Source organism: Neltuma alba, unplaced genomic scaffold (genome assembly GCF_004799145.2).
Source record: "Neltuma alba isolate B1F8T4 unplaced genomic scaffold, ASM479914v2 tig00012803_pilon, whole genome shotgun sequence".
Taxonomy (NCBI): Eukaryota; Viridiplantae; Streptophyta; class Magnoliopsida; order Fabales; family Fabaceae; genus Neltuma; species Neltuma alba.
This window is the reverse complement of record NW_021637200.1, coordinates 96,353-123,086: the sequence shown is the minus strand read 5'-3', so window position 1 is coordinate 123,086 and position 26,734 is coordinate 96,353. Positions and strand designations below refer to the sequence as shown.

At 34.8% G+C, this 26,734-nt stretch overlaps 4 protein-coding genes across 7 annotated transcripts; 2 read left to right on the top strand and 2 right to left on the bottom strand.

Moving 5' to 3' along the window:
- Nucleotides 1-4,512: 4,512 nt before the first annotated feature.
- LOC114731098 (acanthoscurrin-1-like) lies at nt 4,513-5,157 on the bottom strand. The gene has a single exon (XM_028918223.1). It carries the CDS (start codon nt 5,155-5,157, stop codon nt 4,513-4,515), a length of 645 nt encoding a protein of 214 aa, XP_028774056.1.
- A 5,057-nt stretch (nt 5,158-10,214) lies between these two features.
- Nucleotides 10,215-12,621, top strand: LOC114731090 (trihelix transcription factor ASIL2-like). Of its 4 annotated transcripts, none has more exons than XM_028918217.1 (2): nt 10,215-11,481; nt 12,492-12,621. In XM_028918217.1, the coding sequence occupies exon 1, from the start codon at nt 10,422-10,424 to the stop codon at nt 11,478-11,480; it is 1,059 nt and encodes a 352-aa protein (XP_028774050.1). In that variant the 5' UTR covers nt 10,215-10,421; the 3' UTR covers nt 11,481; nt 12,492-12,621. The 4 variants fall into 4 exon arrangements, with proteins under 4 accessions (XP_028774050.1, XP_028774048.1, XP_028774049.1 ...); XM_028918215.1 differs by having other exon boundaries at nt 10,215-11,485; XM_028918216.1 differs by lacking the exon at nt 12,492-12,621 and adding an exon at nt 11,752-12,225.
- A 1,552-nt stretch (nt 12,622-14,173) lies between these two features.
- On the bottom strand, nt 14,174-23,884 carry LOC114731094 (DNA mismatch repair protein MSH7-like). Its single transcript, XM_028918220.1, has 17 exons — nt 23,454-23,884; nt 22,286-22,817; nt 22,047-22,142; nt 21,900-21,955; nt 21,529-21,595; nt 20,860-20,955; nt 19,869-19,997; nt 19,739-19,772; nt 19,594-19,641; nt 18,611-18,807; nt 18,390-18,516; nt 18,009-18,286; nt 17,288-17,482; nt 16,610-17,017; nt 16,189-16,285; nt 15,129-15,256; nt 14,174-14,952 (listed from the first exon to the last, which is right to left on the bottom strand). The coding sequence occupies exons 1-17, from the start codon at nt 23,789-23,791 to the stop codon at nt 14,476-14,478; spliced, it is 3,303 nt and encodes a 1,100-aa protein (XP_028774053.1). The 5' UTR covers nt 23,792-23,884; the 3' UTR covers nt 14,174-14,475.
- Nucleotides 23,885-26,072: 2,188 nt separating this feature from the next.
- Nucleotides 26,073-26,727, top strand: LOC114731105 (multiprotein-bridging factor 1c-like). The gene has a single exon (XM_028918229.1). The coding sequence runs from the start codon at nt 26,174-26,176 to the stop codon at nt 26,609-26,611; it is 438 nt and encodes a 145-aa protein (XP_028774062.1). The 5' UTR covers nt 26,073-26,173; the 3' UTR covers nt 26,612-26,727.
- The last annotated feature ends 7 nt before the right edge of the window (nt 26,728-26,734 follow it).

The window sequence follows — 26,734 nt, the reverse complement described above, 5'->3', positions numbered from 1 at the left end:
AGAAAATTATATATATATATATATATATATATATTAACGTAACCTTTATAACTTAGTTAACTAACGTACGCCATAAGCTTCCAACGTAACCCTCCAATGACGTAAAATTTCATGGCTTTTTTGCATTGCTTTTAGTTTTCATGGTAGTCACAGTTCTACCCAGGCCACCTCGATATCCGTACCTTGGCCGTCCCCTATAGCCAACATATCCAGCTCCGCCACCTCCATATCCTCTCCCTCCATAACCACCGTCGCCATAATATCCGCCTCCGGGACCAACATTGTAACCGACACCACCACCTCCATATCCTCCTCCTGGCATTCCTCCAACTCCACCACCTCCATATCCTCCTCCTGGCATTCCTCCAACTCCACCACCGATGCCACCATAATATCCGCCTCCAAGACCACCACCGCCTCCGAGACCACCACCGACACCGACACCGCCACCAACTCCATAAGTGCCACCAGCGTGCCACTGTCCCTGGATTGCCTCTAATGACGACTCGTCCAAATCTTCCCCCCTAAGCTTTCTCCCATCTCCATTTCCTAGGGCTGAGCAGATCAGCCCCAGAAAAATCACACAAATGAACTTGCTCTCCATCACAACGTAACGTTGTTATACAAACTAGATAACTTCCTATAACTGCCTCCTACACAAATCAAATGCAGAGGTCTGCCATTTCTGCCATGCACGCTTGAGCTTAAATAAGAAGGTAACAAAAGGAATATTGAATAATGTTAGGCAAAAGTAGCAGTAATTGTACGTAGATTTGGTATGGGGTTAGGAGAAATGGCTTAATTATACTGTACCATTACCTGTTCCCTCGTCAGAGGTTAATTACGCAGAGTCATTTCCTTCGCTTCATGCCACTGCTATTTGCGGCGTCTATGTATTTTATATATATATATATATATATATATATATATATATATATATGATCAGGGTTTCCTTTTGATAAAATTTTTTTGTCTCTCTCAACAAATACATTTCTTGATATTCAAACTTATGTTTTACTCTTTGGAACCTTAACTGACAGCTTGTTAATGTTACTTGTACGTACACATACTTGACGTCATCTGGATTTATTTTCCCTAACAATCTTATTAATACATACAGCTATACAATGAGGTGGTTTTTAATCCAAATGAGTTATTTTAAAGAAACCGACATATATTTATTATAAATAATTAATTTTATTAATTTTTTTAATCTCAAAAAATTAATTACTCAATCAATATAATCTTTAATATAAAAACTATATAATTAATTTAAATAAATTAAGAGAGTTAAATAAATTAGTTTAAGAAAAATAGTAATAAATATAAAAATAAAATGGATTAAGATTTTACATGTATCAACAAACTAGCTTCTATATTAGAGGGAATTTAGATTATATAGTTAGGATTAGAGAGAGAATACGTAATATATGTAATTAGGTATATCCCTGGCTCCATTAGGGTGGGCAAAATTTCAAAAATTGATTTATTATAGATCTAATATTGCTATTAATGATATTGACATTTTGTTGTTTTTTGAAATTGCAGTCAAACTGTAAGTTCCAATACTTATTACGATATTCCAGGTCAACAAAAAAATTACTTATAAAATAGTGCGGAGACTGGAGAGCCAGGAAGTGTACCGTGAGCTGGCATCTAGTGGACATTTTCTTTTTCTTTTTTTAAATAAAAATATGAAAATGAGATTTTTCAGATTTATCTCATGTTTTTACTGTTATTACAGATTGCATTTTCACTTTTTTAACATATTTGTTAAAATTGACAATTTGATTTAGTCATACATTAATACTAAATCCACAATATTTTTTAGAATTTCAATAAAACTTGAATTTTTTTAAAACTATTTTACCCTTTATATAATAAGTTCATAAAATCAGAGTTGAATATATATATATATATAGAATAAAAAATTGAATTTCTTAACAAAATATCATTACAATTTATTATATTATCTATTTAACAATTTTAATAACCATTTCGATGCTCGTGTAGAAATAATAAAACTTAAATGCTGCTCTCAAGTGACAAAGGTAGAATAGGATGTGGGTAAAGATAAAATGTTTAAGTATATTCAAGGCTTCAAATTCTTTTAATAATACAATATATCTATATATATTTATATAATAAATTTGACGTTTTTAATCTTTTTATCGGATTATCCCCCCAAATATATACGCAATAACTCAATAATATACTCAATTAACTAATTTGAATAGATTAAAGATATTAGTTAAATTAATTAATATGACATTTTGTTTGAAAATACCATAAGCATCTTTTTGAATTCACTCCCTCATCCTTCTACCTGATCATTGTCAAGAAAATATCAATACGGTTAATTTTTTTAAAAAAAATTTGATAAACATATGAAATAGGCTTTACCTATAGAATTAACATTAATTTCCTAGTTAGTTTCTATATTAAGAATCGAAATAGTAGCATGTTGAACTATAATGCGTAGAATCATATATAGACTATCTTTTACAATTTACACGCTTTCAAATTAAATAACATACTCGTATATTGTGTCGGTATTTACGAAAGAAATGCTTTTTGACAAGTCCCTGCCATGGCCATGAAACGATGAAGATGAAAAGTAAAACTATGACGAAAACAAGTTAGGAAGTCCTTCATATGCAATATTTTGAAATATAATGAAAACTATAAGTAAAACTATGGTTAAAAGAAAGTACTACTATTTTGTAAATTAGCTTGAGGTGGAATAGATATAGTTTTTGTTACCAATTGTGTAGTCTCAAAGCACAGAGTAAAACATGAATAACAGGGTTATATATTTGGATTAAAAAAATAATTCAATCTAAAAAATAATTATAAAGATCAAATAACTTAGCTTTTTTATTAGTAAATGTTATTCTTCCAATCCTAAATATAAGACCCATTTTATAATATAATTTACATTGCAAAATATATTTTACATTTAGAATCGAATGAGTAAATGATTAAAATTTGCTTACAGAATCAAAGAAGGAGGAGTATTGAGTTATATAATATCATTCTTATTTGAAACATTTTTTACGGAGAATAGCCAAAAAAAAACCGTGAATTAAATAAAAAAAATTACACATAGGAACCTGTTACAATATTAATATTAGTTTTGATAACAATATATAATTAAATAATAATTTTGTGAATGAGTTCTTATATGTAGTTTTTTAATTTCCAGGACTTTTTTTTGGTGATTTTTCCATTTTTTTATTCTTTTATTATTCATTCTAACATGCTAAACTCACAATAAATGAATCAAGATGAGGTATACAAGAATACTATATGTAAGTTTTATACTGCCTTGGCTCTTTAATATAAGATTCAATTGATTAATTTGAATAGAGTAAGCAAGTAACTAAATTACTTTAAACTATTTATATTTATTTTTTTTCCAAACTAATTTGTCTTATTTATAAATTGATATATAATCCAATGATCTATATGAGTATTTTGGAAAGATTACATATCACATGCTATAATTAATTAATTTGGTGATTTTTTAAATATCTCCAAATTAATTAATTGGATATTATATTAAGCATCCGAGGGAATATTTTACTGATGATGGAATTACAAGATTCTGTGAATATTATATTACTTTATGGGCAGCACTGCCACACCAACTATTGACAAATAAGACACATAAAATGAAATATACAGGCCAACTAATAGCGTAAGCAAAAGGTGATAATTTTTGGCACAGTTTTATTTTGTAGTAACAGAACATTAATGAAAAGATGTTATATTAAGGGAAAATGACATAAAAAGAAGTTAAAAATTACAATATTCTAATTTAGGCATTTAAAACTTCAAAATCCCATGAAAGGAAGTAATACTTGATATGGTATTTTGCAAAGTTAAATGACAAAAATGCCTTTGTATTAAAATGTTTATTAATAAGTTGTAAACTGACAATGATAAGTGTTAGATAGCGAACAACAAGAAATGTACTGACAATGACAAGTTCTTTATTAACAATTTGACAATGACAAGTGTTGAATAGTTGATGACAAAAAATATATTGGTAATGATAAGTTTGATGACTTTTTTTTTTAAAGAAAATTGATATAAGGATATTTTAGTCATTTGATTACATTTGCAAAATACCAAATCAGACATCAGTTTCTCCTTTGGGTTTTTGAAGTCTTAAGTGCCTAAACTAAAATATTGCAATTTTTAACTTCTTTTTATATCATTTTTTATTATATTGGAAAAATCAGAAAAAAAGACCTTGAAGATAGAAAAATCATAAATAGGTACCATTACAATATTAGTATAGATTTTAACAATAATTGATAAATAAAGGACAATAATTTTTGTTAATGGGTTCCTATATAAAATTTTTTAATTTTTAAGGTTTCTTTTGCGATTTTCCCTTAATGTTTGCTACTTTAGCATTTAATAATAACCTAATAACACGATAAGGTGCGAACTCCACGACAACTATTTCAAGGCTTATTTGCTTTACCATTTTTCATGGCAGACTCACACTTCCACCCATGCCACCTCAATAGCCTCCTCCGTTTCTAGATACCCTGCTTCAGTAACCACCTCCTCCGCCCCCACCACCCCCGCTGCCACCTCCTCCACCACCCCCACCCCCACCACCCATGCCGTTCCAACAGCCACCGCCCCGCCACCTCCCCCACCGCCGCCCCCGCCACCCATGCTGTTCCAACCTCCACCGCCGCCCCCACCACCTCCCCCACCGCCACCTCCTCCTCCGTACCTTGTCCCTGGGCCATAGCCATCATTACCACCTCTATATCCGTTCCCTCTGCCTTCCATTCTTCCACCATCACCGTCACCATCATAATCTCTGTCTCCGCGACCACCATTGTAACCGTCACCATCACCATCACGACTGCCACCTCTATATCCTCCTCTTGACATTCCTCCTCCATTTCTGCCTTCGTATCCTCTCCCTTCATCACCCCCGCCACCATAATCTCCACCATCGCGACCGCCACCTCCATAGCTGCCGCCACCAAACCACCATCCCGAGAAAAACGAATCAGGCCGTCTCACATCGTCCAAATCTTTTCCCCTCCTATAATAACTTCGTCCATCTACATTTCCTAGGGCTAAGCAAAGCCCCAGAAAAATCACACAAATGAACTTGCTCTCCATCATCTCACAGCGTTAATATAAAACTATGGAGCTTTCCGACTACCTCGTACCCACAAATTAAGTCAGTACAAGAGTCTTCCATTTTCTTCCATGCATGCATGAACTTGAATAGGACCGCAGCACAAGAAATATAATAAGTACAGATGGAAGGGTTAGGAGAAATGGGTCATTGCAGTGTTATTACACGGTCCCATTCCTCTGCATATAATTCTTTCATATGTAATATCGTCACGCCATTAGTGTGGGTGGATTTATATATTTATGTTTCTACGTCGTACACACGCACCTTTCTGGCTGCCATTTAACGAGGGACCATCACCCTCGCTGCAACTTTAGAATAGCTTCCCATAGAAACTTTTAACTTTTTTTTAATATTTACAAATTTGTTATCCGAAGGTTTTGTTTGTTTAGAATGATTTATAAATAATTTTTTAACGATAATTTACGAAATACAAAGTAAGTATGTGAGAGAAATTTTTATATATTTAAACATACTTATTGATTATAAATTCAAACAAGCCTTGAGTACACGAGTGTAATGCAAATTTAATGAGTTTTTCCAAACACTTCATCTTAAAAGTAGTATTCCTCCAGTCCTTAATATATGACCTAATTAGAAAGTTGATCTTGATCCTAATATAGGATTCATTTCTCATATTTATCAATTCTTTCTTAAATTATCCCTATTAAATAATTAAATACCACAATAATACTTGTTACTCATTAATAATACACCTATATATTTTATAAAGTGAGTGCGTACTTATTACTCATTAATTCTACACATATATCAATTTTACCCTTTTATATTTTTAATTGAAATGTTAGTTTTTTAAAGAAGTTTTAACTAAATATTTTGGGAAACATACACCATATTTATGATTATTACCTAATTTAACTAAATTTTTTATTTTAATCAAAATAGTTAAATAAATTCTATATTAAAAATCAGAGAAGTATGATGTTGCTGCTCAAGCATTAACAATGGAAATGGATAGTTAGGTTTGACGAAAAGGAAGGCAACAGGCCAGCCATATACTTCTGAACAGAATTTGTGAACAGCGCAAGCAAACAAAAATGGAGCAATGGCGGGCCCCCGCGGCCAGACGCCCTCCTGCTATTGTTAAATGTCCGACCTTGTTGTGGGGCCCGTGACTGGTGACGGTCATGCCACGTCATCATCTCCTATGTTCTGGTTTTCACTGATCTTGGGAATTGCCACTGATCCTTTGATCGGTTGATCCCTCCAAGGGATGGTTCTTCCATGGAAGTGCGTCCCTTTTGCCATCCTACACTTACTCCGATGGATTAAATTACTTATTTATAAAAATTTGTTTCTCTTTTTGAAAACTGTAAACTGATGAATAAATAATAAATATGGATCTATTTTGTAGTGTAAATTATATTACAAAATATGTCTTATATTTAAAATTAGAAGAAAAGTATTAGTTAAATCAATGTTCATTAGAAGAATAATCGACTCTTCCAAAAGGTGATTAACGTTAAACTTTTAGACTACACAGACATGATGAAGTGAAGATCTATGTTAAATTTTTGTTTTTTTTTCTTTTCTTCTGTAGAGAACCTGTGTAATCCCAAGAGTTTGGAATTGGCTCGCCCTTAATTTTTGAAAGTTTCATTATTTTGTTCTTCTTTCTTCATAAATTTTCAATTCATTTTTACATTTCAGGTAAAAAAAAAATTTACATGTAGTATTTTTTTTCCCCCTTGCTCTTCTTTGTTTTTTTATGTACTTTTTTGGTGGCCCAAAAATGGGGCCTACGCCAGGGCCCCAAGTTTAAAGGCGTCATTATGATGGCACATAGATGAGCTTTTTGGCCACTGTCAGGGTTTGAAAAGTCTTTGTTGACCCAAGAAGAAAGGGTCTGAAAATTTCTCTTCTGCTGTGAATTTATCATAGCATTAACTGACAACAACAATATTATTTAAAAAAACTATTTCAAGAATATTCATAATCTCTTTAAAATACTATTTTTATAATTTCATTTTATATTTAATGGCATAATGCCTCGATACTTCTGAATGGATAGTTGTCTAATATTTACTCTATATAACCTTCAAAAGTTCCTTCTTTTTTTTTTTTGCGTAATTGTAAATGTTGAAATAATTGTTAAGGTTTGAGACCTATAAATGGGCCACATGCAGATCAAATACATGGGAATGGTCCCAAAAAAAAAACAAAGGGTCCCCGTTAGGTTCCAGCAGGCAGCAAGTAGAACTGTAGAAGGCAGTTGGCTGTAATGCTGCATGTGCCCGGATGGCATATGCCGGGATCGAATTTAATTAGGACTAGCTTTTTCAAAAATGTTTTGGGCTTTTACATGGACTCTAACTCGAAACTTTATGTTTAAATGAGCAAAACTTCACAAGATAACAAATCAAGGTTTAAATTCTTATATCAAGGGGATTAGGTCTGGTAAAAGAAGTTATTCCTTCACAACGTGGTGAATCAAGATTCAAATGCCCACATTTAATGACTGACAGTGCCTCGAATAGGATTGCTTCCAATAGAAAGATACCTATACTTTAGCAAAAAAAAAAAGTTTGAATTCTTATTGGGAGAGATGCTCACATTTAGTGCTCAATAATATTTTGAATATAATTGCTTTTAATAGAATGATACCTATATTTTAACGGGAAAAAAAAGGCCAAAACTTGTTCACTAAGACCAACACCTAATGTTAATAGCATATTGTTTTTGTAAATATGCCAAGGGCATTATTGTATCTATCTTTTTCCCTGACATGATGTTGTATCTAGTTGCTGATTGTTTTATAAAGATTAGATGCAATAAATTAAAAAAAAACAGAGTAATGTAAAATTAAAGTATAATTACTTTTTAACTGCTTTTTTGATATTTAAAAACATTTAAGAAAGATAAAAATAAAAAGGGGATAGTTTTTTTTTTGTGCTTAAATTTGAGATGGTTTTGTTTGAAGATCCTGACCTCTTGAGGCTTCTAAGGGGAGATAATTGTGTTATTTGAAGGTCTGATTTTTAAGTTCAAAGGAATCATTAAAAAGTAGACAAGTATTGACGAAGGAATGGAGGAAGAAGGCATATATTATTGATGGCGTAATCGCTACACAATTTGAGAATATTTGAGTCATTGTGTTTGGCATATGGCTCAAACAAGATAAAAGCTCAATATTTTCGCCCATTTAAAAACTATATGCAGGAGAATGAGAAAGAATATATTTTGAAGAATATGGATGATACTGCCATATCAGTTGAAGGCTGACCACCATCTAGGCATTATTTGTCGGGAAAATCATTATAAGATCTCAAGAAAAATATATAATTATAAGAAGTCTCAAGAAAATAAAATGCAATACAAAAAAACAAAGCCAATGCCAGATAAGTCCGCACGAGCCTAGCTTGTGGAGAAAGATGGAGAATGACATATGACCCGAGAACAATAAAAACAACTGCCATACCTCTAACACTAAATATAAGATTTAGTTTGTAATGTACTAAATCCTATATTTAGGATCGCAAGTAGTATACATTATGTTATGTCAAGTTACAATAATGCCCATGGGTCATATGTGTATAACTTAGTCCCTCAAACTTCACCTTTTTAGCTTTCACAGACGAACTAGAGCTCCGACAAATTCCATGATGATCGATGAGTTCAGGGAAGAAGAAGAGAACATTGTCACTCTTTTTGTTCTTTTCATCTTTCTCATTTATTACTCATTAAGGGCAATCTTGTCTTTCTTCCCTCACCCTTCTTTACTCTCAAGTAGGGGTGGAAACATGTCAGGCCAAGTCAAGCCTTACCCTTAACAGGCCCCGCTTGGGGTGAGGCCTGTTCCTGTGGCCTGTGAAAAGTTTTTTGTTCGGTCTGAGCCTGGCCTGTGGCCTGTTAAGATGTCTGTTTTTTTTAACAAATTTCAAACATATATAAATCAATTCAAAATTATAATAATTCAATCCAACTTATTTAAAATACAAACAGAAAATATGAAATTATCAAATTAACACAATTTGTAAAACATGTTCCTTTAGACAAAAAAAAAAATCGAATATGAAACGTTATTAGAAAACATAATTTCACCCTGGTATACAAATAACACTTCATTCCATCTCTAGTATAAAAATTAGTTGATGACTAGATCTAGTTTAAAATATGAAACATCCTTAATCCCTTTTATATTCTAAATTTATCATTTGTTCAAACTAATTTACTAACAAAATGATATTTGATCCTGTTGTTACACATGGTTGTTTAAAAAAAAATGTTACATTTATTATAATTTAAATTAATTGAGCAACTATTATAATAAGAATTAGATTGAGCACACATATATACAGTTTAAAACATAATAGATCAATTATATATACAGATATATATATTCTATGTAAGATTAACATGAAAAGCATGGATAAAATAAATTAATGATGCTTTTTTTTAATGTACTTATGTTTTCTTTCTCTGTTTAAATGTGTCATTATATATACATCAATTATTTTTATTATAGAGAATGGAAATGAAATGAAGCGTGCAATGAGTTTTGAATAACACGTTTATGTGGGTGGAGTTTTTTCAATTAACCAATCAAAATAGCAGATTTTCTCTTGTTCATTTACAATTTTAACCTAAAAAAAAAAGGATAACAGGCCCAGGCCGCCTGACAGGCCAACAAGCTTACTATCAAACATGAGCCTGGCTTGATAAAGTAAACAGGCCTTTTTACAGACTTGAGCCTGTTCTGATATCTAAATATGCCAGGTCACAGACTCCTGATAGGCCGCCTGGCCTATTTCCATCTCTACTCTCAAAGACCTCGGACTTTTTTCAAATTTTAAGGACTATGGGTAATAAATTTTCCACAAACATCAGAAAGAGCAAGGGCCTGAGATCTAGTTCATTGATATTTGAGTCAATTTAGGCCCACGTTTGACTAGTTTCAAGGCCAGATCTTAATGGGCCCATTTGGGATCACTCCACACCGTTTCGACCCATAATCAGGGATCATTGGATTCATCCTGTGCCACAAGTCGTGGTTATCTCTCCTTCGCACGCCTCGTCTAGTTCGGTATCCCACCCAAAACCCTAACGATTTCGCGTTCTATTCATCCTTCGTCTTTTCCAACATTCTTTTCTTCTTCGAATGGTGAATTTTGCTTAGCGAGTTAGTTTCTCTTTAGCTTCTTAAATTCCTTGTTTCCCCTCAATTTTCAGAAAATATTCAATTGCGATTCTGAAAAATTGCTTATCTGTTCCTTTATTAGCATACATGGACAATATCGTGGAAGATGATGCAACGTACCCTCGAAAGCCCTACGCTTCAAGCCGTCCTAACTATTCCCATCGCCAAGAGCACTTGGTTCGCGCCGCCCCATATCGTCGTCAAGTGATTAGTCGATACGACGAGGACGGTGATGATGAAGAAATGGATGAATATGATGTAGGGAATGACCTGGAGGACGGCGATGGTGAAGGGGAAAATGGTTATGGTATGAATATTGATAGCGAAGACGAGTGTGAGAAAAACCCGAAGAAAAGGAAATTGCGGAATCCGTCTGTTTCGAACTATGAGTTGGTACCTCATGGGAAGCTTTCGCATGGGAATCGAAGCCCAACAGATGAATGGACGGAGCATGCGACGTTTGTTTTGCTAGAGGTTTGGGGGGACAAATTTCTTCAACTTGGGAGAAAGAGCTTAAGGTCCGAGGATTGGCATGATGTGGCCGAGAAGTTTTCGGAGGAGCTGAAGATGGAGAGGACCGTGGCACAGTGTAGGAGCATGTTGGATAAACTGAAAAGAAGGTACAAGAAAGAGAAAGCGAAAATGGATGAAATGGGGTTGAGTTCTAGTAAATGGGCTTATTTTAAGAAGATGGATATGTTAATGGCTTCATCAGCGAGGCAAGAATATGGACTGTCCTGTGGAATGGACTCTGGGGAGTATGTTTTCATGAATACAAGGGTTTATTTAGATAGATCGAATGGGCTGGATGAGATGAGAGATAGCCCTGGGGAGTCAGAGACGTCTGAAGATGATTCGGATGGGCTTCCACCCAGGAGGACTAGGATTGGAGACAATGATAATGGAGAAGAGTCTTCCTTTAGGGAATTAGCTGATTCTATTCAGAAGTTTGGGAAAATATATGAGAAGATTGAGAATCGTAAGAGGCGGCAGATGATGGAGTTGGAGAAGATGAGATTGGATTTTAATAGGGAGTTAGAACTGCAGAAGAAGCAGATTCTGGAAAGAGCTCAGGCCGAAATTGCAAGCTTGCAAGAAGGAGGTGAGGAGGATTCCGAGACATCTACAGAGAATGGCAGTGAATGATGTAGGTGGGTTGCTGTTATCCTGCTTATATTTTCAATTGCTTGTTGAACGTGGATACTTTTGCATCATTTGCCTTGTTGCTTTTGATTCATTATGCTGACCAGTGTAATTATGTTACTTGGAAGGGCTACGTCTACATCATCTTTCCGCGAAAAATGCTGAATGAAAAAAGATTATTGAATCTATTTGTTCCTTCTTAGTACTTAAAACCGAGACATTGATTATGTTACATTTTGGCACGCTTGTATTGATTACATGTTTAATCTTTCAGTATTATTTCAATTATGGCGCACAAGGCATTCGCTTAAATACAATACTCGTTATGTCATGAAGATTTGGTTCGTTGTGGACAAAGTACAGTGGCTTTGTATAATCCTAGTGGGATAACGCTTCTTCTTGTTCTTGTTGGGGAGACTGTGTACTCGCTACCAGGAATTTTACTTGGATGAGTGGTTAGAATGTTGAAATGGTGTTCTATATTCACGATATCGAGTGGCATACAAGCCCCAGAACCAGACTGGTCTGGTCGACCAAAAAAACACATTTTAAGACTACTCAGAAGGGAAAGTTCCTAACTTTGTAAGGTGGATAGCGCATTCTTCTTACATTGTTTGGGATATGTAAAATATTCTACTAAAATAGAAGGCATGCAGAGCGTGTATCTTTCTTTGCCTTGCTTGCTATGCTCTAAACTTCCTTGTAAGATGATAATTTGATCTTAAAATGAGAAAAGTTTTGTGAGTAAGTTCATTCTTAGGGAAGCGTATCACTTTAAACTAGTTTGCCAGTTCTAAGTATCACACAAGAGGTGGTTGGCTAATAATATCTTAAAGATAGACATCTTTGCCTTATCTCAATCTGCTGCCTTTTTTATTTCCTGTTTGTCAACATTATAAGAGATCCTTGTTTGGATTCAATGATGGGCCTTTTCTCATAGCTACTTACATGTATGATTTCGAAGTGCAAATGGTGCTGGTTTTCTGGCATTTCTTTCGTCTTACTTTGTCTTAGGAGTTGGAATCAGGGCAAAGGTGGTATATGGTTTAGTGCAAACATCATTGAAGGAAAAGACCGTCTTCAAGTGAAAGTGTGGGTGTGATCTACGAGGTTTAACCATCTGTATTTATTCCTACGATTAGGACATTGTTTAACTGTTTAATAGTTTTGTACTGTTACAAGGAAGGGGTAGCTCTGATTTTTGGTCGTGTTGTGATCATCGTTACCCATTCCAGCCAGATGCTTGGTTTATCCTGTTGTCAAGAAATTGGTAGCTTAATGCTCATCATTTGCCAAAAGTTACATGCAACGCCCCTGAATTTTGATGTAAATTCCCCGCAAACCCAAAAAAAAGAAAAAAGAAATGTTAGACTCCACTTAGAATTGCTTCTCATTTGGTCTACTGGAGGGACAAATCTCTCTCTGAACTATGCTTATTCCTTTTGGATTTTGGATCTTGCGTTTGTTCAATGCGAAACAGTGAATATTTTCTTGGATTTAAAATGTAGGGAAAATTACAATTAGGTCTCATCCAAGGAAATTAAATAAAAAAATCCTTGGAAATCATGAAATTATTCTTAAGTTCAAATGAATCCTATTGTAAAAAATTTTATTTGTTTAATTTTTTTTTTTTTAACTTTGTATTGACAACTGAAAGAATAATGGTTGACAACTTGAGATACAAGTATTGACAACTTATGCATTATATTTTATGATATGCTAAGAAAATGTGTTGTCAATATTTGCCGTGACAGTTGTCAATTCTTGCATTTTAAGTTATCAATGACTGTTCTTTTAGTTGTCAATGCAAACTTAAAAAAATAATAAGGGTAATTTGGTAATTAAACAAATAAAATTTATTGTAAAAAATTTTCTTGGGACTTCAGAATAATTTTATGATTTTAAAAGATTTTTTTGTATTTAATTCTTTTAGGTGGGATTTAATTGTAATTTTCTTAAAATGTACCTTTCTTTTGTTCACATCGTCCGCGATCATTCTGCCATGGATCAGCCCCGTTGATGAATCGCCTATTACATTTGCAGCAAGTCTTTCGATCTAGTACGGTTCTTGGAGGGACTAAAACGGTATGGGGGAAGACAAGGGAATAGTGCTAGCATATTCAATTTCATTTCCAATTCTTAGAGTTGGAAGATATTTATTTATTTTTTGAAACATTTATAAACTTCTAAAGACAATAAATAGGAAAAATGTAAAATTTATAAACTGGCATCGAGTATCATATATCACAGATCCATCTCAAAACATCTATTTTAATACCATAAAAAATAAAAATAAAAACAAAAACAGAAAAAAAAAAAAAACCAAGCTGCCCATTTTTTTCCTTACCAACGCTTCCAAAAATTGTGGTTATAACTGGGGGTCCTCAACTGCGTCGGCCGCAGGATAAATATAAAATAATTAGAAGTTATGGTTATTTAAATTATACAAAGATGATTTTTATTATTGTATATATGGTAATAAGCTTTTTCATGTATTAATCATTTTCATGTTGAGAAATCAAAATGGGCGCATGAGGCTGCACAAAACTGTGATTCCACGCTGTTAATGCCGAAGCCAATTGCTAGCACCAACAGTAATTTCTAGTGCATCACAAAATTCTGTCATTATATACTGACCATTTTGTTTTTTAATTTAGAAACAGACACCATCGACATAAGATTATAAGCAAGAATGATACGAGATTAGAAGTTTTCATACAGTAGATTACATCGTTGTAAAACTGTTTAGGAGACATGAGTGGGAAAAATGTAAGTAACTCGTATCATTGCGTGCTACAACTTACAAGGATATAAAGATATCTTATCGATGATTTCCACCCAGGAGATATTTCAAGCCATCTCTTCCAAACAGCCTGATGCTTGAAAGAAGCCAAGCCTCTTCTTAAAAATAAATGTGTTGACCACCTAAGACACTATAATATAACACTCAACCCTATGGACTTTCTACTCTAAATAATCTGCTCCTTGTTCCTACTTCCTAGTTTCCTGATCTAAGCGAAGTCTTTAGCTCACACCACGTACAAAACAAAGAATCGAAGGCATCTTCATCGAAAGTCTCGGAATCTTTTATTCTGGATATAGACACCAAGGTCTTCACCCACTCTTCATGAAGAGTTGAGAACTCTGATCTCTGTTCGCTTGACTGAAAACTTCTTCCAATTGATTTCTTCATCTGTTGGCTAGCCTTTGAAGCAACATTCACTGTCTTTTCTGGGATCCCAGCCATGAGAGCCACCTGCAATCCATAGCTCTCTGGACACGCTCCAGAGGCAAGCCGATACAGGAAGACTGGCTCCTTTCGACGCTTGGAATGGCCATCAGATTCTGACTCAAAAGCACAGGCCATGTGCTGCAGCATAACGTGTGGATGAGAGGCAAACTCTTTTGTGAGTGGATGGTAGTGCGTGGCAAATAGTAAGCGACAGTTGACTTTTTCCACCAGATGGCGGAATACCTGGAGAAGAATGAAAATGATTCACTATTTAGTCATGCGTTGAAGCATTGACAAGAACAATAAAATCTTTAACCGAGCCTTAAGCTTAACAGGTAAACATAGAATAGGAACATTTAAGGAATTGAATCGGAGATTCCAGCAAAAGAAGATGCAGGCAGTTAAAAGAAGCAACTTACTGAATATGCTATTGCATAGCCATCGAAAGTACTAGTTCCTCGCCCCAGTTCGTCGAGAATGACCAGAGAATCTTGAGTAGCATTCTGAAGAACTTGTGCAGTTTCTGTGCACTCAATGAAGAAGGTGCCTGCCAAAAAAGTGAACTTTGTTATTGGCAATCCTTCGAGCATAGAGACAAACAGTAGCTGCGCACATGGAAGCATCTAAATATCAGATTTCAATAATTCCCAAGTCCTAAATGGTTTGATTCATTTAGAAATCCAGCTTGCAGAAATTTGATGTGTTTAGGAAGAGAATATCCTCTGCATACCTCATTTACATGCATGCCAATGGCCATGCAATCATATTGTCTGTCCTTTGATGTCCATGGGCATGTCATAATTTGACCATGAAAAAGTAAGTTTCACCCTCTAATATACATTGGGTTCTAAACAATCATTTTTAATGAGTTAAATACATATATCATAACCCTGTTAAAATTATATAGGCATCTCCTTTATTTTGAAGACATAAAACTTAATCTCATCATAGATTTTTAAACCAAATCCCCTCATAACATGTAAGAACGCATTTTAGTTTTTTCTTTAATTTGCATTTGGGTTAATGAATCAAAATTTAAATTGAACTAGTCTAATGCAACTTGTTTTCTTATGAGGAGATCTACGTATATCAAAACGGATGAAAGATACCGTGCAATTTGATACAATAGTCTACTTATATTTTAGAGTATGCTCGAGAAAGCAGAGCTTCTTAATTAGCCACGTAAGTTATATTCACAAGTTTTGAACATCATATTTGGCGCTAGCAAGTCCTATCCAAACTAGCAAGCAATCCACATATGAAAATTCATAAGGATATTCCCCCAGAAATGACACGTTCAGGCTACCAGTTAATTATTGTTAGGTGTTCCATTCCAAAAGCCAGTGGACAATGTTGTGTTAGAAATATCAGCTCACAGCTAGTTGGGAAAATTTTCGCTGCAGTGAAGTAACTAGCAATTGCATGATAGAAATAATCACTTTATTGATAAAGCACCCTTTTATGCTGAAGAATACATACTCTCGCCGGCCATGATTCTATCAGTGGCTCCAAGCCTTGTGAAGATAATATCCACAACTGAGAGATCGCAGTTTTCACAAGGCACGTAACAGCCTAGCTGCAAAGACATCAGAGACACATCTATCATAAAAAAGAAACAAACTGGACATCATAATATGTCACGCAGTGCGAGATGGTAAATGAATGAAATGTAACATGTTCCCTTGAGGCTTGATCATACCAAATCAACAACCCAAAATCTCTTGAAAAGGTTATGACCTACTGTTTATAATTTTCTGGAACATTTTTAACTTTCATCAGGGGAAAAGTATCTTAAATTTCAGTACTTTGTATCCAACACTAACGAGGGTAGCATGTTCTACAGATTGAAGTAGTCACCCATCATGCTTGTTAGAATTAAAAGAATAAAATGAACCAGAACCTGGGCCATAATAACAGCTAGACAGGTGGCACGCAAAAGTGTTGATTTTCCACCCATGTTTGGTCCAGTCAGCAGCAATGTATGAGGATGGTGGGCACCCGTATTCTCACCAAGATTTATGTCATTGGGGACAGGCAAACTTCCATGCTCTCCAAGGGCAAATGGATGCCATAGTCCCTTCATTTCAAGCACAGGTCCCACATAATCTTGACTTGTGCTTTTTGATGAAGACAATATGACAGGCCGGCACATGGTTCCACATGACATGCTTGAAGTGACGGCAAAAGATCTAAGTACATCTATGCAATTGATGGCATGAACAACTTCAAACCAGTCGGTAGCTTTCTCCATAAACACTTCCGTGAGTGTAGCAAGTATTTCAGCATCTGCGTCTGTTACCTCGTGATTCTGGCATCAAAGAGAAAAAAAAATCAGACGATTACACATTAGCAGAACATTCTGCACATTAAATAAATTGCCTTAAGGAACATGAACGACTGCAGAATATAACAATTAAAATCTCCATTGTGTTACATCCATCGAGTCAGTTGACAGTTGCCAACTCCATACAGAAGAAACAAAACAGTTCAAATCATTTATTAAATTTGTACGAAGAACATAATATGTGGAGCAAGCTCCTGTCCTTGGCAATCGATACCAAATGAGGAAGAAAAATACCTGGTAATTGGGGAAGTCACTTTCTATAGCAGCTTCAAATTGAGTAAGAAATTGATCAAGCCCACAGCCACCTGTCAGAACTGGAACTTTGAAAACTTTTGTAAAGGACGACATTAGAGGTCCCTCGTTCTGTAGAAGCAATAATAAATTCAAACCAGTTCGAAGGCCTTTTACAAGTGACCCAAACACTTTTACCTGTAACAAACTTCAAATTCATTAAAGAGCACTAAACATATATACATTACAGACTATGAATACATCAGAAACATATAATGAAACAGAAGAAAGTTTGTTCATCTTCAATATGAATAGGACGCATTTACAAGGGAGGAGAGCTCATATTTATAGGCTCAAGGCATAAAAGAATTTACAATAGAGCCGTCCACCAAAAAAATAAGAAAAACTCGCTTCTAAAACAGACATTCAACTTATCACACATAATGGACTGAAAATCAGGGCAGCAAAATTATAACAAAACCTTTCTCAACACATCAGAGGTTTACTTTAAAACACTTAGAGAAACAGAAAGAGACGTGGCATAAAGAAATGAGACCATAGAAGCTAGGGGGACAAGTCTGATCTTAATAAAGTAATGATAACTAAGATAATAGTGCACAATTGAAAGGGGAAAGAGGTATAGCCGAACATGTGAGCACCGAAGAGTCCTTCAGACTTCAGAGTAAGAAATGTTTCACAAACAAAAAACTGCAGCAGAACTGACCCTTTGCTTCAATATTTTCCGGCGGAACATTGGCAGTAGTAGAGGACCTGATGACTGAAGGGTAATCTTGATTCGGCCAAGCAGTCGTTCCAAATCTGGTAGCTTGCGAAGATGTTGAGTAATGAGTGACACAATCTCAGGCCGTAACACTAGACCATCAACCACGTCTAGCCTATTGTTTATCCCATCAACATCTTTTAGAGGATGGCAGATCCAACTCCTTAGAACCCGCTTTCCAGATGAGGTTACACAACTATCAAGATATTTATATAATGTACCTGAAGCTCAAGCAGATAAACTTTAGGATTGCATACTGAGTTGTTCAAAAATACATAGAATATATCCCGATCCTTAGTAAAAAAGAGAAATGCTAGGACTTGCCTGAGACACCACCATCAGCATTATTACTAAATATCTCAAGGTTGACCAATGTCTGTCCGTCCATTTTGAGGCAGCCCCTATAAACTTGGTATGGATATATATCCCCATTCTGTAGGACATCTTCTAACTGAAATTAAAGTAGAACTGATTCATCATTATATACAAGCTATATGTGAGTTCCATTAGTATAGTAACTCTAAATGGCATAATATCAAGTATACCATCAATCTCGTGAGATGATTAATCAATCCGCCAAGAGCACAGGCCGTGGTTTCAGGATGATTCACTTTGTTCAGTGCATGATCTAGTGAATTAGATGACCTCTTAAAGTATCCATTCAAGCGAACTAAATCAGTAACTTCAGGGGATATTAAGTCAGTGAGCGACTGCACTGGAGTCAGTTGTAGTGTCGTGGAACCTACAAGAGAAACAAAACCTGTAAACAAAATGCAATTGATTTTTTTTAAACAAAAAAAAATTTATATACTTGACTTAGCATTGTGACAAACATTTTGCTCTAGAAAAATGGGTATAATGGTAAAAGCATTTACAGGCGATCAGATGGAAAAGCTTCATGGAAACATCTAAAAAGCTTTAATATTAGGAGGCCAAGGAGTGAGTCATATTAATATCCCCAGTGCAATCCTTACACAAAATCCCTGTGAACTCAAAGCATGGGGGGAAAAAAAACTCTGTTGAAACTTTCATTTTAATTTAAAAAGTGAAGTGTCAAGGTTTGGATTCTCAATTGTTTAGTCAAAAAGTTTTGGATACTAATAATTACTCAAAAGAACCAACTATCTGAAAAGCTTAAGCCGTTAAGAGTCAGGCTGCTAATAAATCATGATAGAATCCGAACATTTTATACAAGCCTTGACTTTGTAAGGAGTCCAAAAGGTACACATCTCTGAGGCCGAGTTCATGGGCGGATAAATTAGAACCAACAAAAGTTAAAGCACAGCTAATTGCAGCTAGGAATTATGTATTCTCATTAACAAACCCAAGACACAATTGTCATGAGAAATATCAGGCATAGAAGATCCACTATCCAAGCAAAGTTGTGTTTTATATCACATACCACTTCCAGGGAATGCAAAGAATTGAAACAATCCCATTTAGAAATTCCATGTCTGTACACCCAACAATGCTTTGCATATCTTGTTATTGTATCTTTAAATCATCAATCGCAAAGAACGTGTCTCACCATTTAATGTGTATTTTTTAAGTGCTTTCTGAGCTTCTTTGGACAACCCTGCAACAAATCATGTTTCAACATTAAATCACTGTTTCATCAATTTTGGAGTCAAAGCTAGTTCAAGCCTAATGAGAACGGGGATAAAACTGTTCACCTTTTCTTTCATATATAACTTCCTTCGGTGACACCTGAAATCAAACTCTCAGAGATAAATTAGCTAATCATACAAAATTAAAACTGTTCACTCAAGCTTAGTGTCAAGAACAAGTACAGGAAGAACATACTTGCAACAATAAAGCCCCTAAAGCAGAACATGATGCATCGTCATCAATAGAACCAACCCAAAACTTAAGTGCAGCACAATCAACAAAGGCGAAGCCATACAGAACTGAACCATTATTCAGGTCGCTCCCCTGCAAAAAGTTTTCAGTGCCATAAAATGTGAGTACCTTGCATGATTCACAAGATAATTTTCCAGGAGGGGACAAATAATTTAGAAATAGGGAAAAACTGGGAATGGAGCAGAAGTCCAATGTATATAGACTATGGAAAAAAGGAAAAAAGTAGTTATCAAATTGTCACTTGATGGGCAGCCAAGTGGGATGGGAAACCCTCCCCTAAAAGCTAGCTATTAAGATGGAGAATCAACAGATTTAATTACCCCATAAAATATCCCATATAACTCAATGTGAGAATCAGGCATCCCATGCTACCTATACCTTAGCGTCAATCTATTGGGCCCCTATTGAGAGCAAAGTTCTGGTATCTAAACTCTACTACAGTTCCTTAACTAATTGAGGGGTACTCAAACGGCATGAAGAAAACTCCCCCAAAAGCTAGCTATTGTGGTGGAAGAACTACCTACTTAAATCTTCCAGAGTATCTCATACCATATGCGACTGGGTCTTTCAGTCCAACCAAAAAGAAAAATATTTCTTGAATGTTACCCATTTTTTAAATGGCAGGGGTCCTTTCTAACATCAATCCAAAACCATTCATTGCTATGGGTAAATATAAATCTTTGATGACTGAAATATATCAAGCCTTCAATTCTGAAGATATAAACAAAAGCTGAACAAGTCTTTTTACCTAATTTCCATATACGTCATAATGTAAAAAAAAGGAGCATTTAGGAGAAACAAACTGAACCGTAGTTGGAAAATGTTCATCAAACACACAAGATAAATTAAAAAGTAAAAGCACAACTTTTATTGAATCACTAATATATGTAATCTGGCAACGACATGAAAAGGAGAAATCAGCAGCAGCGTGAACCTCTTTTATCGCAAGAAGATGAACAGCATCAGGACCAATATTGTTATCCACCAAGGTTGATGGAGTGACAACCTGAACTAATTTCCTTGGAATAATCTGCAACAAAACAGTGAGTCATAACATGCAAAAGGAAATCCATGTCCAAGCAGTCACGTAGATACTTGATGAATCCAAAAGCATCAAGGATACATTATGAAGTCAGATCTGATTTCAACTCCAAGAGTTTGAATAATTGGGGTAAAAACAACTTTTAAATGATAACAGCAAGTTCAACTGTAACTGTCATATTTGAATAAACTCACATTAGAACTTCAGAGTTGAAGATAAATAAACCCAGACCTGAGACAATGATAGTGGAAGGAGAAATGAAAGAAAAGTACGAGACTAAGAGTATCGAAGTATCATTCATCATGCCAAGGGGCGTTGGTGGTTACAGGTTATATAGGTTAGACTTTCAAGGAATTAACAAGCTAACCTCTGAATAGAAACAAAATTAGCATTCTATTATTTATTACGCACCCTCTTCCATCCTAAGGAAATCTCCCAAGTATACAGTAAAAATATAAATGAAGCATTTTATAGGAGCAAAAATATCACACGCAACTAGTTTGCAAAAAAATTGCATCAATTTATTGGAGACAATACCATTACATGCAAAGTAAAACTCACAGAGTTAGAGCCTTTGGCCTTTGCTTCTTCAGATGTCCCCAGTTGCTCCACTCTTCCTACCTTGTATCTTCACAATAAGGAAAGAAAAAAGTACAGTGAGTCCACAACCAAAAACAGTGTGGAATGTCAGAATTGACATCTAAAATGAGTGTCAGGGTTAGATTTATGTACACCTATCTGGGATTAGGAGAGATAACAAGTAGTAGACATAGTGTGATCTGATATGCATGCAGTGATTCGTTGTTAAATATGCTCAGACAACTACATAAATTAATTGTATTCGGATATGATACGGTTATATCTCATCCCAATGGCTTTAAAGAGCAGGAATTTTCAATGATCTGGCAATAAAATTCCAACTCCATCCTTACCCACGAGCTACCAATTTCTGAACAGCATCATCAATCCCACTTTCAGAGATACCGACCTGAAGACACAATTATAAATCACTTGCTTTTCAAGATGGACAAATAACCAGAAAGGGTCGAGAAAAAAAGCAATCATTGAGTTAGAACAACCTGCCGACATTTTCCTACACCACTTAATGTCATCTTCCAGTCAAGTTCCTTATGACCAATTTCAGCATCCATTTCATAAAGCTCATAAAATTTACCCTGCAGATGACCATAAGTTGCGGTACAATATAATTTCAAATAATGAATTAAGTATCAAAAACGAAAACAAACAAACAAATAAATAAACTTTGTGGTAGAATAGGCTTTTATATACTGATATTCAAAGTACTGAATTGACCAACCACTTTGAAGAATAGCACAATATCCATGTATTTACACTTGACACCCCAATACTGTTTCTGAGATGCTGACATTTTTTTCAAAACTTCTGGAGGTATATAAAGGGTTGTCCTGTCATATAGAGGATCATCAGGCTTCCTTCCATTAGCATCTCTGATACGAGAAGGATCCAGCCACTCAAACTTGCTAATCAAATCTACTTCCTTTTTGGTCATATTCGGGGATGTTAAATCCTCCAAAAATTTGACTCTTTTGCTAGAATCTAGCAAGGAACTAAACTTAGACCCATCATCTCGGCATCGCTTTGCATGAGAGGCAAGAGGCCGCATCCCTGGGGTTTCTGGTCCAGGAACATCCTCATTATCTTCAACAGGGATGATGTCTTCCTGATCTGCCCTATTGGAAATTGCAACATTATCCTTTATTATAGGTTGAAAAGCTACTTCTTGTTTGCACTGTTCTTTAAGGTTTGTATTCGTACATCTTCCAGATGCTGGCGATGTTTTATTCAATATCTCAGTGGCCGACTGGCTCCTGCAAAAATTTCAAAAGACATTGTTTTACATGAAAACAAATGTGATGAGATGCAAAAGTATCACAATCATCAATATCAATATATATAATAAAAGTCTATAATAAGTTACACCATTTACAAATCATAAACAACGTAGTTTATTATTGAAATTCTATGCAACGCATGTGAAAATGTATGTTTAACATGGTCACAAAAATGAAATTCAGTAAAAATATATTTGAAAATCCGTTACTTTGCTTCAATTTAATCTACGTCGTGACATCAGTTTGTTGAAGCGCCCGCAACTCATCAACACGGACTTCTCATAAATTCTGAGCAACCAAAGAAATATCATCGTTGAAGATAGATGGTACATTAATGTCTCCTTTTGGAATTCAATTAAGACGAAAGTTATAGAATAAATCTTTTCAGTTTTCAATCTCAGGATTACCATTTATTAAATGAATAAAACACGAATGCGATTTCGTTTTAAAGTTTTAAAAACTTGTCTAAACATTTCTGCTTCCCCGGAGATAGTATGCATGGGCAAAGGGGGGGGAGGGGACGATAAAGGAGGTTCAAATTGCATTTAACACTGTACAAATTCTTCCATTAGCGGGGAAAAACTATCTTAGGTAAAAATACATTAAAAATACCTCCGGGTAGCTTTTCCGCCATCATCGTCTCTTACAAATTTATGCATGATCCTCGAAAACGGAGAAGCGCCATTCCTTTTCTCATTTGAAGAGAAAGTGGACGGTAATATCTGACGCGGCACCTTCTCTGGTGGCGTATCAGTTCCCCTGACTTCAGCAGATGAATCATTTGCGGGAAGTGACGCTGGTTGAGTGAAAGCGGCCGGAACATTGAGCTTCTCTTCCTTACCCGAAAATATCGGAGCTCCAGGGCCGCCGCCCAAGTGTCCGGTACCGGAATCAGAGTTTGCCGATGATGATTTTTGGAAGAATGAAAGTAAAGACCTCTGGCGATTCATCTTTTCGACGAGCAAGAAAGAAACAAAGAGTGCCCGAGGACGAAAAAGAGGAAGTTGTAAGTCGCAAAATTTTGGCGCCAAAAATGATTAGCGCGCCAAGCCCATTGAACGAAAATTGGCGAGCGAGCTAGTTTCACTCCACTCTTTTCCAGGGAGAGGCTTCTGGCTCTCAAGCAAAGAACCAAAAGGGGTTCAGATAATTTATCTTATATATTTACTTCGTATATAAAGCAAACAAATCAATCAAATGTTAAAAAAAAAAAATCAAATCAAGAAATTGTTTGAATCAACTTTTGAAAAAACAAATTTTTACTTACATAAAATTTATATCATGTTGAAATTTGAAATGACAAATAGGCATATCAATATATGAAATAATCAAATGGGTATAAGGTATCAATCTGAAATTTTGATAATTCAGTAGAAAAACTAAAATGCTCATGAACCTCTTTGAAGACATGAACAGGTAGTAACTCTTAATATGAAAGTTGTAATTCACATTACAAATATTGTTATTTTCATTACAAAGATAGTGAAATTAGCTCCAAATACATGTTACTTGAGTTTGAAAAAAACAAGTTGTAAATGGCAATAGCGAAATGGTAATTCTCATTACGAAAGTTGTAATTCACATTACAAATATTGTCATTATCATTGTCGGGGTAGTGAAATTAGCTCCAAATACATGTTACTTGAATTTAAAATAAACAAGTTGCAAATGATAATAGTGAGATGGTAACTTTTATTAAAAAAATTGTAATTCACATTATAAATGTTGTCATTATCATTACTAGGGTAGTGAAATTGGCTCTAAATATATGTTATTTGGGTTTGAAAGAAACAAGTTACAAATGGCAATAGCGAGATAGTAACTCTCATTATGAAAATTGTAATTCACGTTGCAAATGTTGTCATTATCATTACCGGGTAGTGAAATTGGCTTCAAATACATGTCAGGGGCGTTTTAGTCTTTCTACCAAATTGTCAAAATTCCAGATTGATATCCCATGCCCATTTGGTCATTTCATATATTTGCATGCCTATTTTGTCATTTCAAATTTCAAATTTCAACAATTCTTTTTTTTCATTTTTCCTATTTATTTTATATATAAAGCGAAATTAATTTTTCAGGACTAATTTGAACGGGCACCAATTCTTTGGTTTTAAAAAAAAAGTGCCAATCTGAAGTTCGCTAGACAATTTATGCAATTATTTGGGATAATATTTAAAAACATTTATAAACACATTTTATGTAAGTTAAAGTAAAACTACTTTCACATAAAAATTACTTTTCACATAAAAATTACTTATCAGTTATTCCAAACGGTTCCATGTCAAACAAATCAACCATAACATCATATTCTTTTTATAATATGAGGTTTCATTCAAATTTATTTTTATTCGATTAAATTAATATTCCTCTATATATATTTCAGAACAGTTAAAATAATAAAATGATATATAATTTACAAAAATAATTAAAATTAAGATCTCTACAAAACAAATGGATACAGTATCCTGGTCAGTTATTAATTAAATGAAATAAAATCAGGAACTTCGAACCCGGCCACTCGTAGTGTATAAAATTTATGAAAGGAAAAAATATTACAGCAACTGTATTATTTATAAATATTTTATATTTTATTTTAAAATTTTTCTATTTTATTTTAAAATTTTTTAATTGAAAATTCAATAAAATCATGATTAATTAATTTTATTGAAGATAGAAATAAAAATTATAATTGATTAATTAATTAATAAAACCTCATTATATTTTTATTGCCTATGAAATATTACTTACGGTATTTAATACAAGAGCTAATTTAAATATATTAATAAAATTAGTTAATTTAAATATATTAATAAAATTAGTTAATTTAATTATTTATAATAAATATATGTTATCTTTTTTAAAATATTTTTATTAATAATATGTATTAACTAAAATTATTGTTTGATAAAATTTTTGACATCTGTAACTATTAAAATGGATAGAAAGATAAAATTGATTAAAATTTTATATTTAATATTAAATTGGTTTTTACATTAAGTCTCCGCTCCTCAACTCGAGTACCCTTTCTGACTGCTGAGTCAGAATCCACGCAAGCTTCATTACCGATAGATGAATGCCATGTAATCATCTTCCGCCGGATCTCGAACCGAACAGAACCGATCCCATGAAAAACGGTACGTCCTCGAACGTTCCAGAGAAAACTCGGAGCGAAAATATCAAATACTCTCCTGAGAACGTTCCAGATACTCATCACCTATATAAACCTCTCCCATGCCGTTGTTTTCCAGTGTTGTTTGGTGATTCATCATCTTTATTTGAGCGCCATTTTTGTTATTTTTGTACAGAATTGTTGTTCTTCTCGTTTAAGAATGCCAAGCCGATCAACGGGAACCATAACTCAAGACTGGGAACCGGTGGTTCTGCACAAGAACAAACCCAAGACCCAGGACCTGCGCAATCCGAAGGCCGTGAACCAGGCACTCCGATCAGGAGCTGAAGTCCAGACGATCAAGAAGTTCGACGCGGGTTCGAATAAAAAGAATGCTCCGGTCGTCAACGCGAGGAAGCTGGATGAAGAAACCGAGCCGGCTGCTCTGCAGAAGTTAAGGACAGAGGTGAGGACAGCTATACAGAAGGCTAGGTTGGAGAAGAAGATGAGCCAGGCGGATCTTGCGAAGCAGATCAACGAGCGGCCACAGGTGGTGCAGGAGTACGAGAACGGAAAAGCGGTTCCGAATCAGGCCGTGCTGGCGAAGATGGAAAGAGTTCTGGGCGTGAAACTCCGGGGAAAGATAGGCAGCAAGTGAGGATTTAGGCTTCAAATTAGAGGAACTGTAGAATGATTTCCTATCATTTAGCTCTGTTTAGTTGATGTGAACTGGGAAAGGATAAAATCAGGATCATATGATCTTGCGTGTGGGAAGAGATCC

Coding starts and splice junctions, on each gene's coding strand:
- LOC114731098 (XM_028918223.1), bottom strand. CDS start 5,157: ATGGAGAGCAAGTTCATTTGTGTGATTTTTCTGGGGCTTTGCTTAGCC.
- LOC114731090 (XM_028918217.1), top strand. CDS start 10,422: ATGGACAATATCGTGGAAGATGATGCAACGTACCCTCGAAAGCCCTAC.
- LOC114731094 (XM_028918220.1), bottom strand. CDS start 23,791: ATGAATCGCCAGAGGTCTTTACTTTCATTCTTCCAAAAATCATCATCG. Junction 19,642..19,738: donor AGTTATATATGAAAGAAAAG/GTGAACAGTTTT, acceptor GATTTGTTGCAG/GGTTGTCCAAAGAAGCTCAG. Junction 16,286..16,609: donor TAGCTGTTATTATGGCCCAG/GTTCTGGTTCAT, acceptor ATGTCTTTGCAG/CTAGGCTGTTACGTGCCTTG.
- LOC114731105 (XM_028918229.1), top strand. CDS start 26,174: ATGCCAAGCCGATCAACGGGAACCATAACTCAAGACTGGGAACCGGTG.